The sequence below is a fragment of the Anolis sagrei genome, chromosome Y, assembly GCF_037176765.1.
Source record: "Anolis sagrei isolate rAnoSag1 chromosome Y, rAnoSag1.mat, whole genome shotgun sequence".
In the NCBI taxonomy this organism is placed as follows: Eukaryota; Metazoa; Chordata; class Lepidosauria; order Squamata; family Dactyloidae; genus Anolis; species Anolis sagrei.
The window spans coordinates 42444974-42464880 of NC_090035.1; the positions used below are offsets into that span (position 1 = coordinate 42444974).

The 19907-nt window shown below is 41.5% G+C and overlaps 1 protein-coding gene across 5 annotated transcripts in view; it reads left to right on the forward strand.

Annotated features, from left to right (window-relative positions):
* The first annotated feature begins 710 nt into the window (after positions 1–710).
* LOC137095564 (thyroid hormone receptor-associated protein 3-like) overlaps positions 711–19907 on the forward strand; it is a 66691-nt gene continuing 47494 nt past the window's right edge. For 3 of the 5 annotated variants that reach the window (XM_067462344.1, XM_067462347.1, XM_067462348.1), the window contains exons 1-3: positions 711–779; positions 14136–14216; positions 17949–18109. In XM_067462344.1, the coding sequence (XP_067318445.1) occupies positions 17973–18109 (137 nt within the window). In that variant the 5' untranslated portion in view covers positions 711–779; positions 14136–14216; positions 17949–17972. Of the gene's footprint in view, positions 780–6669; positions 6909–14135; positions 14217–17948; positions 18110–19907 lie in introns of all 5 variants that reach the window. The other 2 variants (XM_067462345.1, XM_067462346.1) reach the window with 2 other exon arrangements.

The window sequence follows — 19907 nt, forward strand, 5'->3', positions numbered from 1 at the left end:
TTTTTAAAAAAAAGAGACAAACATTTATTAAAACACTGAAAAATAGCAGGGGAATTCCAGACAAGAATCAAACAGGACCAGCTAACAGCTCCCAACAAAGGAACCCCCAAGGCAGCAACCAGCCAGGCTTTGAAGTTACAAGGCCATTAAATGCTAATCAAGGTGGCCAATTGCAACATTCACACTTGCCTCCAACAGGCAAGAATTCAGTTAGGATTTCTGGGAGTTGAAGGCCAAAACATCTGGGGATCGACAGGCTGAGAACCACTGCATTAATGTCACGTCAGCTGTTGCCTAAACAACCACGACTGACATTTAACACCCTGACTTCCCCCTGAGGACCCCAAAGGAAGCCATTTTCTCTCGATAGCTCAAACCCCCTCCTCTTTCTGGAAGTTGTAGTTCTTAGCTCCCTGAGGCCTCCATAACAACTCATAGAACCGTTGTGGAGGGAAAGACTCAGTTTTCCATCCGCAAGCAAGAAAAAAAGAATATGGCGGACGAGGAAGAGCGGAGTGACAAGAAAAGGGGCCGGCCTTGAGGTCGAGCGGAAAGCGAGAGGGCGCGAGAGCGGCGAGAAGGTGGGCGCGGTGTATGCCGGTAGTTGCAGTTATTTCGGGTGGCGCTCTTCCCGGCGGCCGAAGGAAAGCGGGAGCAGGGAAAACTACGATTCCCACGATGCTCTGCGGCTAAGGCCTAGCCAGGGCTGCGTGCGCAGAGGCGCCTGGCCCTTTCGCTGTTACGGAGGCGAGGCGGCGAGAGGAGGCCGCGGCGGCGAGGTGAGTGCGGGAAAAGAGAGAAGAAAAGGAATGAAGAGCCCTGCCTTTCCCATCTATCTCCCTTAAAGGAGACAGATGGAGGGGCTGACTATGATAAAAAGAATACAATTTACAATTTGAGGCCTACAACATAAAAACAAATATATAGAACTAATAAGTTATTTTCCAGAGATCAGGGGACATTTCCCCTCATATGTCAGAAACTGGGGAACTTTGGGGCCTTGCCCAAACGCCTGATGCGGATATATATATATATATGGCGCCATTCCATCATCAAAGAAGAGTCTCAAACTTCGATGGGCATATTATCATTATTATTATCATTATTATATTTATATTCCACTTATTTCTCTTGAAGGAGACTCTAGTGCAGGCATGGGCTAGCTTGGGCCCTCCAGGTGTTTTGGACTTCAACTCCCACAATTCCTTACAGCCTCAGGCCCTTCACCCTCATCTTAGCGGCTGAGGGGGGAAAGGAAAGGGCTTGGGGCTGTTAGAAATTGTGGGAGTTGAAGTTCAAAACACTTGGAGGGCCCAACTTAGCCCATGCCAGCTGTAGTGGCTAGCAACGCTAGAAACAGTACTTTACAAATTACTAAAGCCTATAACATGTAACACTAAAGCAAAATAATAATAATTTACTAGCCGTCCCCTGCCACGTGTTGCTGTGGCCCACATGGGGGTTCTTTGTGGAGGTTTGGCTCAATTCTATCAGTGGGATTCAGAATGCTCTGTGATTGTAGGTGAAGTATACCTCCCAGCAATTACAACTCCCAAATGTCAAGATCCTATTTTCCCCAAACTACCAGTGTTCATAGAATAATAGAATCAAAGAATTGGAAGAGACCTCATGGGCCATCCAGTCCAACCCCCTGCCAAGAAGCAGGAATATTGCATTCAAATCACCCCTGACAGATGGCCATCCAGGCTCTGTTTAAAAGCTTCCAAAGAAGAAGCCTCCACCACACTCCGGAGCTGAGAGTTCCACTGCTGAACGGCTCTCACAGTCAGGAAGTTCTTCCTAATGTTCAGATGGAATCTCCTAGTTTGCAACCATTGTTCCGCATCCTAGTCTCCAAGGAAGCAGAAAACAAGCTTGCTCCCTCCTTCCTGTGGCTTCCTCTCACATATTTATACATAGCCAACACCTGTAGGGAAAAGGTCCTCAAGGCTAAAGCACAAAACGAGCTCAGGCTTGCCAGGGACATTAAAAACAATAAAAAGGGCTTCTTTTCTTATGTCAGTAGAAAAAGAAAAAACAAGGAGGCGATAGGGCCTCTTCGAGGAGAAGATGGGGCAAGGATAACAGGGGGTAGGGAAAAGGCAGAACTACTTAATGTCTTCTTTGCCTCGGTCTTCTCACAAAAAGAAGGTCATCTTCAACCTCAGCAAGATGGAGTGGATGAGGGATTAGAGGACATCCAACTCCAAATTGGGAAACAAGTCGTCCAGGAATACCTGGCTGCTCTAAATGAGTTCAAGACCCCAGGACCAGATCAACTACACCCAAGAGTACTGAAGGAACTAGCGGAAGTCATTTCGGGACCATTGGCAACCATCTTTGAGAGTTCTTGGAAAACGGGAGAAGTTCCAGCAGACTGGAGGAGGGCCAATGTGGTCCCAATCTTCAAGAAGGGAAAAAGGATGATCCAAACAACTACTGTCCGGTCAGCCTCACGTCGATACCAGGCAAGATTCTGGAAAAGATTGTTAAGGAAGTAGTCTGCAAACACTTAGAAACAAATGCGGTCATCGCTAATAGTCAACATGGATTTATCAAAAACAAGTCATGCCAGACTAATCTAATCTCTTTTTTCAATAGAGTTACAAGCTGGATAGATGCAGGGAATGCCGTGGATGTGGCGTACCTGGATTTCAGTAAGGCCTTTGACAAGATCCCCCATGACCTTCTGGCAAACAAACTAGTCCAATGTGGGCTAGGCAAAACTACGGTGAGGTGGATCTGTAATTGGTTAAATGGACGAACCCAGAGAGTGCTCACCAATGTTTCCTCTTCATCTTGGAAAGAAGTGACAAGTGGAGTGCTGCAGGGTTCCGTCCTGGGCCTGGTCCTGTTCAACTTCTTTATTAATGACTTAGATGGAGGGCTAAAAGGCATGATCACCAAGTTTGCAGAGGACACCAAAATGGGAGGGATAGCCAATACTCCAGAGGACAGGAGCAGGATTCAAAACGATCTTGACAGATTAGAGAGATGGGCCAGAACTAACAAAATGAAGTTCAACAGTGACAAATGCAAGATACTCCACTTTGACAGGAAAAATGAAATGCAAAGATACAAAATGGCGGACGCCTGGCTCGAGAGCAGTACGTGTGAAAAAGATCTTGGAGTCCTCGTGGACAACAAGTTAAACATGAGCCAACAATGTGATGTGGCAAAAAAAGCCAATGGGATTTTGACCTGCATCAATAGGAGCATAGTGTCTAGATCTAGGGAAGTAATGCTACCTCTCTATTCCGCTTTGGTTAGACCACACCTGGAATATTGTGTCCAATTCTGGGCACCACAATTCAAGAGATATATTGACAAGCTAGAATGTGTCCAGAGAGGGGCGACTAAAATGATAAAAGGTCTGGAGAACAAGCCCTATGAGGAGCGGCTTAAGGAGCTGGGCATGTTTAGCCTGAAGAAGAGAAGGCTGAGAGGAGATATGATAGCCATGTATAAATATGTGAGAGGAAGCCACAGGGAGGAGGGAGCAAGCTTGTTTTCTGCTTCCTTGGAGACTAGGACGCGGAACAATGACTTCAAACTACAAGAGAGGAGATTCCATCTGAACACGAGGAAGAACTTCCTGACTGTGAGTGCTGTTCAGCAGTGGAACTCTCTGCCCCGGAGTGTGGTGGAGGCTCCTTCTTTGGAAGCTTTTAAACAGATGCTGGATGGCCATCTGTCAGGGGTGATTTAAATGCAATATTCCTGCTTTTTGGCAGGGGGTTGGACTGGATGGCCCATGAGGTCTCTTCCAACTCTTTAATTCTATGATTCTATGACATGACTATCATATCTCCTCTCAGACTTCTCTTGGACATATTGAGTATTCGTGTAGAGGTTGGTCCAGATCCATAGTTGTTTGAGTCCACAGTGATCTCGGGATGTAGGTGAACTACAACTCCAAAACCAAAGGACACTGCGCACCAAACCCTTCCAGTATTTTCTGTTGGTCAAGGGAGTTCTGTGTGCCAAGTTTGGTTCAATTCCATCATTGGTGGGGTTCAGAATGCTCTTTGATTGTAGGTGAACTATAAATCCCAGCAACTACAACTCCCGAATGACAAAATCAATTTTTTTTAGTGAAGGACATACATTGGGTTGTTAGGTGTATTGTGTCCAAATATGGTACAAATTCATCCAGTGGTTGAGTTCTGTTAATCCCACAAATGAACATTACATTTTTATTTATATAAAATATCTATCTCGGTATAGGGCCCTTCCACACAGGGCCCTATATCAAGGTAGAAAATCCCACAATATCTGCTTTGAACTGGGTTATCTGAGTCCACACTGCCATATAACCCAGTTCAAAGCAGAACATGAGGGTTTTTATTTATGAGTGTAGAAGGGAGTTAGCTGACATACCATAGAATCATAGAGTTGGAAGAGACCTCATGGGCCATCTAGTCCAACCCCCTGCCATGAAGTAGGAAAATTGCATTCAAAACACCCCCGACAGATGGCCATCCAGCCTCTGTTCAAAAGCCTCCACCACACTCCGGGGCAGAGAGTTCCGCTGCTGAACAGCTCTCACAGTCAGGATGGAATTGAACCTAATGTTCAGGTGGAATCTCCTTTCCTGAAATTAAAAGTCATTGTTCCATGTCCTAGTCTTCAGGGCAACAGAAAACAAACTTGGTCCCTCCTCCCTATGACTTCCTCCTTCCACACAGTTGTATAAAATCCACTTGGAACTAGTTTATATGGCAGTGTGGACTCAAATAATCCAGTTCAAAGCAGATATTGTGGATTATCTGCCTTGATATTCGGGGTTATATGGCTGGGTGGACCACCAACTGGACTATATTGCAACTAACGAACTGGATACTAAGAGCCTTTAGGCAGACCTTGTACTCGATGGGACGAACCAATGGTTAAGCTATTCAACCAGAAATGGAAAAGAAAAGCACAGGATCGTATATTTTGGCAAATTGTAGATTTGTGTGAAGCCCAAAGGAGTGGATCGATGTCAAATTGGATAAGATAGGATATAGAATAGGATTTAATACTGGCATATGAACAGTGTTTACTCATATAAAATCTGTGTGATAACAGATCTTTGGACTATCAATTTTTTATGTCTGGTTTTATGCACTGTAGAAGGCATGATCAAATTGTTTATCATTAATAATAGAAAATACTTGCATCCCCTTTTATTTTATAAGCCAGATTGAGTTTCCAGTTTTGGGGGAAAGGTGGGATATGGATTGATTTGTTTGATTACAACCCATCAAACACATGGGCTTTGGCCGGGGGTGGGTGGGGGGTAGAATCCTAAGACTTTGAAGTGATTCAGAGGGTAATCTATTCCAGCCTACTTTCTACCAGGACAGAAAACCCATAGCTGAGAAAAGCAGAAAGGAAAGAGAGATCTCTACCTTGGTGATCTGTATCATCTTGAATAGCTTTTGCCATCAGAGCAATTGAATTAACTTTCTTCTTTCCCCATCCATTCAAATAAAACACTAATGGTGCAGTAATATATCAGTGGAAATAATACCCCATGCATTTGATTCAAAAGGTCGGGCATCCTGGGATGCTTTTATTTTAAGTGAAATATTCTCGTCTCTAAGGTGCCACAAAATCTCATTGGAGAAAGTGGATTTGGGAGTGGGTGAACAGCACCAACTGAGCCTCCTTTTATCGGAATGTGAGATTGTGCCAAAGCCTTCTCACTTACACTTATATCCTGTTTTCCATCACATCAGCACAAGGTGGGATACATACGTGGCACTATACTTGTCTCCCAGCCTTACAACATTCTTTGAAGTAAGCAGTAGGAGAGACAAAGTGGCTGCTCCAAAGTCATCCAGTGAGTTTTATGGTTCAGTGGAAAGTAGAACCTGCATATGCCAAGTCAAACTGCCTTAATCATAGCTGTTGAGAATCTTCAATTTTTGGGTCATTAGACCTTCAGCTAATCTTTAAAATGCCAATACAATGTAGCATTTCAAATTCAGCCAGCATTGTGACCCTTAAATGCATAGGTTGAGATATATTTTTGACCTTGTTATGACTAAGTAGTTGCTGAAACATCATAAGCTGTAGTTCTTTTTTGTGTGTGTGTGTTTAAAAATGGTTAGCACTGTAGGCGTTACTGAAAGTGGAACAGACCTTAATCAAGACCGCAAAATTGGTCTTTGCCATTTTCGGAACTGATTGTTTTCCGACATGGTAGAAAGCAGAAACAAGCCGTTCTGTTTCTCTCATGTGCAAAAGGTTGTAAGTTAACTGGCTTAACTGAGAAATGAAACAAAGACTTCATCCAATTGTGTTGCCTGTTTCTCTCATACTGTATGTAGTCGAGGCCATGGATTTTTTTCTCCCTGATCAGTTCAATGATTTATTTTTGAAACTTGCTTCCAGTGTCTGCTTAAGAGTAGTCGGTTTCAGAATTCCTTCTTACTTTGTCATTTGTTGGATACAATTTTTAGATCTAAATGGATTATAACAATAAATTTATTGCGTGTTAGGTCCTTTAGGGATTTTGGAAAGAAATGTTCTTTCCCTGTTTATTTGGCAGGATTTTTTCCTCTGTGTTTCAAAAGTATCTGTTGGGTTATTTAGTATTCTGGATTGAATTGAGGGGTTTGAGCAGTGGGGAGAGGAATACTATAGCATTTTGTATCTTGCTTGTTTCTAATTACCTTGTAGGGCACAAATAGAGACAACATACTGCTGCTTCACTGTTGGTATTCAATAGGACCGCTACAGAAGCTGAAAGTCTGAAAGAGATGGTCTTGTCGTGCCTGCCTCTGTCTGAGAGACTCCTTGAGGTGGATCTATGGCCTTACAACTGTTATCTCAAGAGGCTACTAGGGGATCATAGGAAAGACCCAGCTGTTGCCCCAAGAGGCCACTACAGTGTTGACATGGAGACCCTAATCAGCCAGGTATGGTCAGTCACTAAGGGACACAAAAACACTGCTTTGTGTTTCAGCCTGGTGATAGAATCATCCATGCAATCATAACACAAACAATTATTTTGACTAATAAATACCATTACAAAATGCAAACACAGACAACACCGGACACCCAAGCAAATCTACAGAAATAAAAATGTAATGTTTAATGTATTGTCGAAGGCTTTCATGGCTGGAATCACTAGGTTCTTGTGGGTTTTTTCGGGCTATAGGGCCATGTTCTAGAGGCATTTCTCCTGACGTTTCGCCTGCATCTATGGCAAGCATCCTCAGAGGTAGTGAGGTCCACTACCTCTGAGGATGCTTGCCATAGATGCAGGCGAAACGTCAGGAGAAATGCCTCTAGAACATGGCCCTATAGCCCGAAAAAACCCACAAGAACCTAATGTAATGTTTGCTTGTGGGATTAACAGAACTCAAAAACCACTGGATGAATTGACACCAAATTTGGACACAAGACACCTAACAACCCAATGTATGTCCTTCACTTAAAAAAACGATTTTGTCATTTGGAAGTTGTAGTTGGTGGGATTTATAGTTCACCTACAATCAAAGAACATTCTGAACCCCACCAACGATAGAATGGAATCAAATTTGGCACGCAGAACTCCCATGACCAACAGAAAATACTAGAAGGATTTGGTGGGCAGTGTCCTTTGGTTTTGGAGTTGTAGTTCACCTACATCCCGCGATCACTGTGGACTCAAACAACGATAGATCTGGACCAAATTCTACACGAATACTCAATATGCCCAAATGTGAACACTGGTGGAGTTTGGGGGAAATAGAATCTTAACATTTGGGAGTTGTAGTTTCTTGGATTTATAGTTCACCTACAATCACAGAACATTCTGAACCCCACCAACAATAGAAATGGGCCAAACCTCCCACACAGAACCTCCATGTGGGCCACAGCAACACGTGGCAGGGGATGGCTAGTCTATATATATAAAATCCGAAAGGGCGTCGTTAGGGGCCGCAAAACGTGAAAACCCCCAGACGAAAAATCACCAAACTTGGCGTACGCATACCTCAAACCACAAGGTATGCACAATACTCATTACAATTCAAAACAACATTACAACAAACTCACAATCACAGAAACAAACAGAGCATGTGCAGAGGGAAGGTGTAGGAAGAAAGGAAGGCAGGTATATCAGAGAAGAAAGGTAGGAAATAAACAAAAGGGGGGAAGGGAAGGTGTATGAAAAAAGGAAGGAGAAGTTGGGAAAGTATATGAGGGAAGAAAGGTAGGAAAGAAAGAAGAAAGAGGAGCATGAGAAAGAACGGAGAAAGGAAGGAAGAAGAAAGGAGCGGAAGGGAAGGTGTAGGAACGAAGGAAGGAAGGAAGAAAGGACAGAAGAAAAGGGAGGGGAGGAAAGAAAGCAAATGAAGAAGAGAAAGGGGGGAAGGAAAGAAAGAAAGAAAAGGAAGTATGGAACTACAGAGCGAAGGAAGGAAGGAAAGAGAAAGGGAAGAAGGGAGACAAAGAGGAAGGAAAAGAAAAAGGGAGGAGGAAGGAAAGATGTACAGAAGGAAGGAGGAGAGAAGGAAAGAAAAAAGGGAAGGGAGGAAAGACGCAGCAAAGGAAAAAGAGAAAGAAGGAGAGAAAGAAGCAGGGAAGGAAAGAAATAAGGAGAAGGAAGGATGAAAGCAATCAGCTAAGGAAGGAAGTAAACAGGTAGAGAAGGAAGAAAAGAAAGAAGAAAACGGAATGAAGGAAGGAGTGAAAGAAGCAGAGAAAGGGAGAGAAGGCTGGACACAGCAACGCGTGGCGGGTAAAGCTAGTATTTTATAAAATGACATTCCAAGCATCTCTTGGTGTTCTAAAATAGAATAGGTGTGGATTTGGCAGTAAGTCCATCGAATTAAAGATGAGGAAGGATTATATCCATAGCAGGCTATTCAGTGTTACTGAACCGTGCTCTGGCACTCTGCCTCTTAGCTGAGGTTCAAGCTAGCTTCCTCATTTTCTGAAGGCTTGTGAAGGCCAGATGAAGTGCTGTTGTCAGATCTCTAGCTTTGATAGAGGCTGCAGCTGAAAGGTCTGGTTCAGCGATGTGGTGGGCAATGATCAGGAAAGAAATGGAATGCAGGTCAGGCTCTTGCTCTGTCAAAAGAGGATCAGAAGACCAGCAGAGAAAAGTCAGAGCCAGGCAGAAGGCACTGTTTTGATTTGGGAAGGGGCCAGGAACAGATATGATGTCAAAATTGAGCAGCATCTAAGAGAAGGCAGCAAAACTGTAGGCGGATTACTCACCCATGAGACAAGTTTCTTGGTCTAATAAACTGACTTCACTGCATTGGATCTGATAACTCCCAAACGCCTTGGACAATCTACTGCTCTTATTCAAGTTGAGAGGTATCTGACTCCTCATGCAGGATCTGAATTCTAGACAGTTCTGTCTGTTCAGAAGCCTAGGTTTTGGTTTGAAATAAGGTCTTTTGGCAGACACATAGTCCCTTCTATTAGTTGTGTAGCTACAGCTTCTAACTGGATGTATAAACTATGTCCCTCAATCCTGTTTGCAAGATATCCTGTAGCAAAGAATATTTGGATCTGTAGGAAAGCATTTCAGTATATTCTTGCACTGTAACAGAATGCAATTCTATATATATAAATCTGTTAGGTTGGTTCAACAGGATAGCAAAACTCTAAAAAAAAAACCAACGAAACTTAACCAAAATTCCCATGCCCATAACACAACCCACAAGGTACAAACATATCTACTCAAAATGAAAAACAACACAACAACACACTCACAAAACGGCAAAACAACAAAACTCAAAAAAACCCAACGAAACTTAACCAAAATTCCCATGCCCATAACACAACCCACAAGGTACAAACATATTTACTCAAAATGAAAAACAACAACAACACACTCACAAAACGGCAAAACTAAAAAAAAAATCCCAATGAAACTTAACCAAAATTCCTATGCCCATAACACAACCCACAAGGTACAAACCTATCTACTCAAAATGAAAAACAACACAACAACACACTCACAAAACGGCAAAACAACAAACTCTAAAACCCCCAACGAAACTTAACCAAAATTCCCATGCCCATAACACAACCCACAAGGTACAAACATATCTACTCAAAATGAAAAACAACACAACAACACACTCACAAAACAACAAAACTCAAAAAAAACCCAACGAAACTTAACCAAAATTCCCATGCCCATAACACAACCCACAAGGTACAAACATATCTACTCAAAATGAAAAGAAACAACAACACACTCACAAAACGGCAAAACAACAAAACTAAAAAAAACCAATGAAACTTAACCAAAATTCCCATGCCCATAACACAGCCCACAAGGTACAAACATATCTACTCAAAATGAAAAACAACACAACACACTCACAAAATGGCAAAACAACTGAGCATGCGCATTGGCGCCCAGCTGCAGAAGAGAAAGAAAAAGGGGGAAGGAAGGAAAGAGGTAGAGAAGGAAAAAATGAGAGACATAGGGAGGGAAAGAAAAAGGGGGAAGGAAGGAAGGAAGGAAGGAGAGAAGGAAAGAAAAAAGGGAATGAAGGAAGGAAAGAGGGAGTGAAGGAAGGGCGAAGATGTAGAGAAAGAGGGAGGGAAGGAAAGAAGGAAAGAGAGAAGGAAGGAAAGAGACCAGAAGAGAAAGAAAAAGGGGGAAGGAAGGAAGGAAGGAGAGAAGAAAAAAGGGAATGAAGGAAGGAAAGAGGGAGTGAAGGAAGGGGGAAGATGTAGAGAAAGAGGGAGGGAAGGAAAGAAGGAAAGAGAGAAGGAAGAAAAGAGACCAGAAGAGAAAGAAAAAGGGGGAAGGAAGGAAAGAGAGAAGGAAGAGGAGAAGGAAAGATGGGAAGGAAGGAAGGAGGGAAAGAAGGGGAGAAAGAGGGAAGGTTGGCCACAGCAACACGTGGCGGGTAAAGGTTGTTATTTCTATTATTATTATGCTATTATTCCTATTAGACCCTGGGGGAATGGGGGAGGTGTCAGGTCCCAGAGGCAATGCATTGCATTATTGTTATTGTTATGATGGTGGTGAAATAAAAGGAAATAAAAAGAGAAAGAAGGAAGCAAACAGGGAGGGAAGAAAGGCAAAGGAAGAAAAGGGGAGGGAATGAAGGAAAGAGAGAAGGATGAAACCAAGTAGTGAAAGAAAGAAAGAGGTAGAGAAGGAAGAAAGGAGAGAAAGGGGGAGGAAAAGGGGGAAGGAATAGGTAGGTACCTCTCTTTCATAATAGTCCAGATATCTACCTCAACTTTGATATGTTTTACTATAGGCCACAGCAACGCGTGGCAGGGCACAGCTAGTAGCTTATATAGGTAACTAGAAATGCCTTTGTTCAGAAGAGTATGGCTGATATCCCATATGACCATGTATAGTGTCAGATGCCTTCATGCAGGACTATTGCAACAAAACCTCAGTTATGGCAATCAGAAGTTATAGTTGCCCAAAGACAGGAGTTGTCTAGGAGTTGATTTTTCTTCTTGGTGCTGGACTAGCCATTTAAATTCGTAGAGCTTTGCTGAAATTTTCTGGGTATAGCTAGAATGATGAAGTTGTGATCCCTATTTAGCTGCTCTGCCTGAGATAAATCCCCAGTGGAACAGCTGAAGGTGGATTAGACTCTTGTTCAGTTGGGTTCTGCTCAGAAGTCCCAAATCCAACAGGCCTGCCGATGGGCCGGGGCAGCTGCTGCCAGCTTCCTCAAAAGCTGTTCTATACAATCTTGCCTAGGCAGAATAACATTTCAGTATACCACTTCTCTGAGATTTAAAATTTCGTATGTCTGGCACAGCTTCAGGATATTGGTATACAAATGAAGCAATCAGTCCTTTGTCATAGCAATGGCAGTGTTTTCAGAATGGTTAGCCAACATTCGGCTCAGCTTGTGATCTTGTGGTAAGAACTTATTGAACGGTAATTATGATTTCTTGCAGTGTACCTTACCCTAGATTGCACGTGTGATTTTATGTGTGCTTCCTTGAGGATATGGTACAGAGCAAAGCCATATATCTTCTCACAATAATGCCTATGTTTTCTTGCCATCTAGTGACAGCGCTTGAATGTTCAAGCTTTCTGTGCATGCCTGATATTCAACCATTTCACTGCTTGCTGAGTTGTTTATGTTTTCACTTTATAGAGAGCAATTGGAAGCCACCTAGCTTACTGAATATTTTTTATAAATAAACCTGAGAATTCTCCTGCTGAAATACGCCGTGGTCTTGTTCGTTTTGCCAGCATAACACACTTTTTGGAGAGAGCACAGCAGCTTCAGCGGGGTAGAGGGGAATGTGGGTTTTGTTGCCAGAGAAAGCTGCTTTGCTGGTTCCTGAGCATCTTAACAGAGACAACCTGCCATGAGACCCACAGCCATTTTCACCACTCAGCTGTCCTGCACAAATATAGCTATGTTGGGCAGTAGGGTTGTGGCCCAAACAAACACATGTGCATCTAAAAGGGAGTACATTTTTCACATGAGAAAATGCAGATATTGTAGCTCCAGCGATTTCACAGACATGGCTATGATCCTACTATCCTCTGCAGTTCATTCATCCACGGAATCACTCAATTACAACTCTTCACTTTGCCTTAGAACAGGCCTGCACAACCTCCAGGTGCTCTGGCCCCCAACTCCTACTGACTTAGAATCACACAGGCAAAACCAAAGAAGTCTCTGTTTGCTGCTCTAATATATTACAGTCTACAATAGATAACATCCCACTTTGGGCTGTTGTGTATAGCAATAAGGACAGAAGTTCTGCTCATGAAGGGAAGCGCAATTGTTGTTTGGTGTCCATCCCTTCTGTATTATGTAGAAAATCCTCCCAAACCTGATAGGTCCCTGTATATCTTCATGTTTATATCCCTTTACATATCAATGAGTCTTCTCAAAATTCATAACTGCCCTTGCTCTACCAGGTTCAACTTACTCAAGAATATATATCAGTGGTTCTCAATCTGTGGGCCCCAGGTGTTTTGGCCTACAACTTCCAGACATCCCTGCCAGTTTACCAGCTGTTAGGATTTCTGGGAGTTGAAGGCCAAAACATCTGGAGACCCACAGGTTGAGAACCACTGACATATGGTCCTTCCAAACAAGACTTTAAAAATCATGGCAGAATACAGAAGTCTTCCTTTCTGCCTCCTTCCTGACTAGGAGAGACTTCAAAAGTAACAACAATATTCTGGGGAGATGAAAGGTGATAAAAATAACCACAATAAGTTTTGGGCAACATGTTATTTTGGTTTAGTGATTGCAGGGTAAGAAGATACATGGTACTCTCTTTTTAGATGCAAGACAATTAAAGCATCCCTTTAGATCTAGGTGGAACAGGTGGCAATGCCCTTGTTTTTCAAGCCTAGGTGGCTGGAGAGAAGGGCTAACTAACACTGAGAAGAAGGAGGAGCAGCAGCAGTTGGTGAGGGACCTTTGGGCCTCTCTGGGCTAAGGCAAAGGTGTTTTCCTCCCTTAGGCCAGCCCTCCCCCTTCCCGATTAAAAATTAACCTTGCAGGAGGTTTACATGCCTGGCACTCAGAAGACAAAGCAAAGGTCTTTCTCTGGCAGAATCCCAGGAGGGCCCCAGGAGCCCTCATGTCTTCGTGTTATAACAGGTAACAATACGTTACTACAGTATGGATAAAAAGTGCATTATATTGCATCACACAGAACGGCCATTTTGTGGGGGGACAGGGTCTCAGGGATTGTCTTTTCCAGGCATAAGTTGAAAGCTAGGGTCCAGCTACCTCTGTAAGATGGAGCCAGCCAAAAGTGACCTTTCTTGCTAACAGTAAAGCTGAGTTATTTTGGTTTATTTCTGCCCAGTGTATTTGTTATGTCACATGTTTTTGCATTTATGCAGTGGCTAGATCTTGATCTAGGTGTCATGTCTGGTCAAAATCATGTGATCTCTCAGTATGAATAGATTATTGATCCTGGATTTGGCTCATTTAGATAAATAATCTGCCCCTTATGGTTGTGAACATGTTCTCTTTGTTCTTCTGTGGAAAAGTAGGATGAAAGGGGAGAAGTAGTAGTACTAATAGGAAAGGGATCTAAAAGGACCTCATACCTGAGACCTTGGGATCATCCTGGGAAGAAAGGCCTGATTAATGCTTTCTGTTCACCTTTCAAAATAACAAAACAACACCATCCTGTGAACAGTTGTCATTTAAACCATTCCTTTTATTTTGCAGAGTTGATCTTTTGCATTTTGTTAAGTGGAAAGAGACTTGTGGCTTCTTAGTTGTTCCATAGGAGAGCCTCTTTCAAGTAAGGTAAGCTTCCAGAGTCACTTCAGTGTTCATTATAGACAAGGTCTTGGTAAGATATTGCATAACCTCCATGTAAAACCATTTCAGATTTCACAACTTAAATAAAAAAACATCACTTCGAGAAAAATCGTGTTCCTGCTTTGATAGTTGGTAATGTATTTCAGGTTTTCTAATTAACAAAACTATCGCTTAATCAAGCACAAAGACCTAGCATTAACACTTAAAGAAGTGTAGAAACTCTTGGAAGTCAGTGCAAGAGCATTTCTCAAGTTACTAACAGGAAACTTGGCCAGTTTGTTTGGTGCAAATGGGAACCGGAACCATAGCTCTAATGTAGCCAATTTGTCCAGAAGGTCACCCCAACTTAACAGCTTTTGTCTGCATTTTAGGTTGTGCTTGAGTTCAGGAGCTAAGGGAGATTAGAACTTGATTGGGAAGGAAAATAAGGAAAATGCTACTGACTGGGAGACACTAGAAAAACAACTGAGAACAAATTGGTGAAGAAAGAGGACTGGGTAATAATAATAATAATAATAATAATAATAATAATAATAACCAACAACAACAACAACTCTGGGACTTTCACATTCAGACTAATAGAGTTTTAGAGCACAATACTCCTGGAGGAAAGTTCTGAGAGTGCCTTGGACTGCGAGAAAATCCAACCAGTCCATCCTCCAGGAAATAAAGCCCGACTGCTCATTGGAGGGAAGGATACTAGAGACAAAGTTGGAGTACTTTGGCCACATCATGAGGAGACAGCAAAGCCTAGAGAAGACAATTATGCTGGGGAAAGTGGAAGGCAAAAGGAAGAGGGGCCGACCAAGGGCAAGATGGATGGATGGCATCCTTGAAGTGACTGAACTGACCTTGAAGGAGCTGGGGGTGGTGACGGCCGACAGGGAGCTCTGACGTGGACTGGTCCATGAGGTCACGAAGAGTCGGAGACGACTGAACGAATAAACAACAACAACTCCTGACCTCACAATTGTGGAAAGAAACAAAGTATGGATCATCGATCCATACAGCAGAACTAACAAGAAGCAACTGGAAAAGCTTACACGATGAGGATTTAAAGATAGACCTGGAAAGACTCAGGCACAAGTCAGTAAAAGGTCCCAGTGGTGCAGGCCAAGGTCCCAAAAGACTTTGGCCTGTAATTAAAAACAATTGGTGCTGATAAAATTACCATCTGTCAGCTGGAAAAGGCTGCCATAGTCAAATCTGCACACATTATTCACCAATACATCACATAATCCTAGACTCTTGGGAAGTATCTTGTTTGCTGTGAACTAATCTTGTTTTATATCAAATAATAATAGTAATAGTTTATTTTTAACTCACCCTCTGTCCCCAAGGGACTCAGGGCGGCTTCCAAACATAAAACATAAATTGGCAAACATCCATTCATTAATACATTTATACCTATAGTTAGAACAAAATAAAAGACATTGGCTGGTAATATGAATCAATAAGTCTTTAATGTGTTCTGAAAATTAATGGTGAGTTCCCTAAACTGTGTGGTTTCCATTTTGTATACAGCATTAGAAATGAAGCCATCTGCTTAAATATGAATTAGCAGAACACTGCATTGAAGTGTGACAGGTAGAAACCAGTTAAACTTTGCTGAAATAGTATCCCTATGCTCAGTAAAGTTTCTTGTAGATTATGGTTGCTCAGGCATCTTTGCCCTCTGATTGATTCCTCCAGTTTGTTTAAAAAGGGAAGAAATTAATGAAGCCTTGCTCTTGAAGGAGCCCCAAATTCAAACCAGGTCTCAAATCATGACCAGATTGCTGAAGAATGTGCCATACATTACTTTCCCTTATCCAGAATGTCTTATTTCTATATACAGAACTGAACATTGTGCAGTCATCTATATCAGATCCAGGAAGGATGATAGCTCCATTTTATCTTTAGTTTTTTTTAAAAAAAATCATAGAAATGTGCTGCTTGGAGCTTATTTTGATTTATATCTGTCCTTTTTTCTTTCTCAAATCTCTGTCTTTATATCCTGTTGGGTGCATGTCAGTGGCGGCTGAAATCTTGACATCTGCCAAGGCTTCCTGAATGCTCAGAGCATATCTGACTCTGAAATAGGAGCATTTCAGTGAAAGGGAGAGGTGGGGAGGGGCATGTATTAATTCCTGGCAACACGCTGTTTGGAAATCTCAATTCCATTGTTGTTCAGCCTTTGTTATTGCTTGGAATGGGTACAGATTGCAGGTTAGGCGGAGGGAAGCGAAGACAGTGGAACACATGAATTTGTGTCTGGTTTCAAAGAAAGAAAAGTTTCCCCAGTTAAGCAAATTGACTGAATTCTCTCAGTGCACACTCATGCTTCTTTGTAGAGCAAAAATGATGGGACAAGCCAGGTGTTGGCTTATAGGGTTAAGCCCCTGTCAGTCCGTCCCTGGCAGAAAGAGAGCCTGGGCCTTCCAGAGCCTTCTTTGCCAAGGATTACTTGAAGCATGCAGCTTCCCCTGCTAGCTTTCAGAAATGGCCAGGACTCCTTTTTGGGGTGCTTTTATTGCTACCCAGAACTAGATCTGTGTCAAGGGATGGAGTGTGTCAGATGAGGTTAACAGTGTTCTTTTCCTCTTGTTCAGTTTTGAAAACACATTCAGAGTGATGAATGATGAATGTGTGACTTTTTAAAAGTTGGCTCTTTTTCTGTTGCACTATATTCTATTCTTCAGAAATACTTCAGAAGTTCCTAAGGCTTCTTTGAGAAGCCACCGTTGAGAAGCCCATTCTATGTAATTTATCTTTGATAATAATTACTTTTGTATTTTGTGTACTGATTTTTTTTTTTAAAAAAACTGAGGTCTTTGCTTAAGATGTCTGTCTTGCATTCTTCCTTTGCAAATGTGATTCTTTAAAGGCAGTTAGGAAAAGTTAGTTTCCATCCCCAGTGTTTGAAATGTCGAAAGACTTGTAAGGGTTCCCAATTTATTTTGGCTGCAAGGGGACTCCCCTGAGACTGTGACAAATGTATAACTGGGGTTTCCAGCTGCAGATGGGGCTGGTCTGAAAGTCAGCACCTCATCCTTAATGTTGGTCTGTAAGTATTCTCTTGGTTAAATGAGGAGTGGGATAAGCAGTATCGCTAATTGGGATTTTAGAGAAAGACTATTCTTTCGTTGTTGAGAAAGGGGATATTGATATCATCTTAGAAAGAACCGTATTTTAAAAGTAACATTGGACACTATAATTATTTTACTGCTGTTTCAATATTACAACTTTGTTCTTCCTTTATCTTTTAATACTGTTTTGAGCTCCCTTTTGATCCCAGTCTTAGGTGAAAAACATAGATAATGTGCCTTTTGAGTGAAAGTAAAAGAGTCCCTAAATTAGTCCAGAGCAGAATCTATCAGCCAGGAAACCCTAAGGGAATGAAAGAACTTTGTACAGGTTCCTTTTCAATCACAAGAGATCATGATAGGGAAAAATATGTTTTTTGAGTGGTAGATATAATAATTTTTATGGTCAAGCAAAATTTCAAGAGTTTAGTGAGAGTGAAAAGATTGAAAAGGGCTGGTCCAGAGAGTTTTCAGGATGTCTGCCATCTTTGGGCTCTGGTGTTCCATTTAGGATTCCACTTTAAAGCCTGTTAGATCTATCTTCATAGATGTTTTCATTTTGCAAAGAGAATTGATCTATTCAACATATCCAGAAGAAAAGCTGGAAAACAGTTCACTTTCTGCTTTTTCTTGCTTTCTTCTGTGCTGACAGGCGTGGAGGAAGGAGTTGTGAGAGATGTCGAAAACAAATAAATCCAAATCAGGGTCCCGTTCCTCTCATTCGAGATCTGGGTCCCGCTCTTGCTCCCGGTCTTTTTCAAAGTCCCGGTCCAGGTCTCGGTCCGTTTCACGGTCGAGGAAACGGAGGCTAAGGTAAGATTGTGATATTATATTATTGGATCCTTTTTGTGTATCATGAAACCTTTACAAAAGGAGATTCTGCTTTGGAAAATCTTTGATTCCAAATGACTGAATAATCTGTCATCTTAACTTACTTCTTTTGTTTGCCAGCAAGTTCTGTAACTTGCCATACAAATGATTGAGGCATGGAAATATTAGTGTCTTAAACAGTTTGAGCTTCTTGCATTGTGGGGTGTATTGTTTCTCTTTGGATTTGGCATTCTGGATAATTTCGTCTGTTGGTCTGATTTGGAGGGATGCTATGTGCGATTTTGTATGAGCTTTTCTCTGTGCTTTGACAAGCATGATAAAATGAGTGCTGAAAACTTTGTTTCTAGATTTCTATCTATCTTAAGATTCCTGTGACTTGATTTTTTTAGTAGTATTTTTTTTCTTAGATGGGGCAGATGATAGACTGTCACCTCTCTTGCCTTTTTGGAAATGATGCAGAGCACTGACCTTTGAAAATATCTCAGTAACGCTTCCATCCTGGTTTTCAGGCCGTTGGAGCTTGCAGTTTGAGTGCCATCTAATCTTAAAACTGCAAGAACAGTTGTGTTTCTTTTTTTTTTTTTTTTTTTTTTTTTCTTTTTTTTTTTTTTTTTTTTTTTTTGAAATGATTTTTATTAAGTTTTTCACAATCCACACATGGAAAGAGGGGGAACAAAGAACAAGAAGATAGAACAGTAGGAAAGGGAGAGGTACACACACACAAAAAAAAAAAAGACACAGAAACCCACCATATCTAGCTACCATCTAATACATACAATACAACTACTCAAACTATTCTAAAATGACTTCCACTCCAACCTCAGGATCTTTTCAAGATATTTCTTCACCTTAATATCTATTCTCATCCCATTGTTTTTTCAGCTTTCTTTTCATAATCATATATCAGGGACCAATCTGTCCTCCTCAAAACTCTTCCTTCATTTCTTCTCAACAAAAAAGTTAGTTCGTCCATGTCTCTTATTTCTTTAATTTTCTTCCACCAGTCTTCAATACTCGGAACCTCACCATTCTTCCAGTATTTGGCAAAAACCATCCTAGCCGCCGTTGTGCAATAGGTAAATAATTTATCTTCATTCTCATCCAGTTTACAGTCATCATCTGTAAATCCCAGAAGATAATATTCAGGTTTCTTCTTAAAGCTTTTCTTTAATATTTTTTGTAACTCCTCATGAATAATAGACCAGAACTTTGTTGTTTCTTTACATGTCCACCACATGTGGTAAAAAGTGCCTACTTGCTCACTACATTTCCAGCACTTATCTGATACATTTTGATACATATGGCTCAGTCTACTCGGAGTCAAATACCACCTATAAAACATTTTATACCAATTTTCTTTTAAGTCCATAGCATATGTGTATTTCAATTTTTTATTCCACATCCTTTCCCATTCCCCAAAGTGGATGGGCCTTCTTATATTTTCCGCCCATTTAATCATAGAGGTTTTCACCTGTTCTGTTTCTGTCATCCACTGGAGCAATTTATTGTATAATATTGTAACCGTTTTCCTTTGTGTTTTTAGTATTCTATCCCATATATTCTCGTTCCAATCAAAACCTGTTTTTTGATCTTGTTTAAAATAGTCTTTAATTTGTAGGTAATTTAACCAAGTTATATTGCTAAATAAAGTCTTTAATTGTTCAAATGATTTCATCTCTATTGTCCCCTTCACCAATATATCCTTGTATCTTGGCCATGTCCTCCATCCTAGTAGTCTTCTTTGATGCGCTTCCATTGCTGAAATCCATAATGGTGTTGT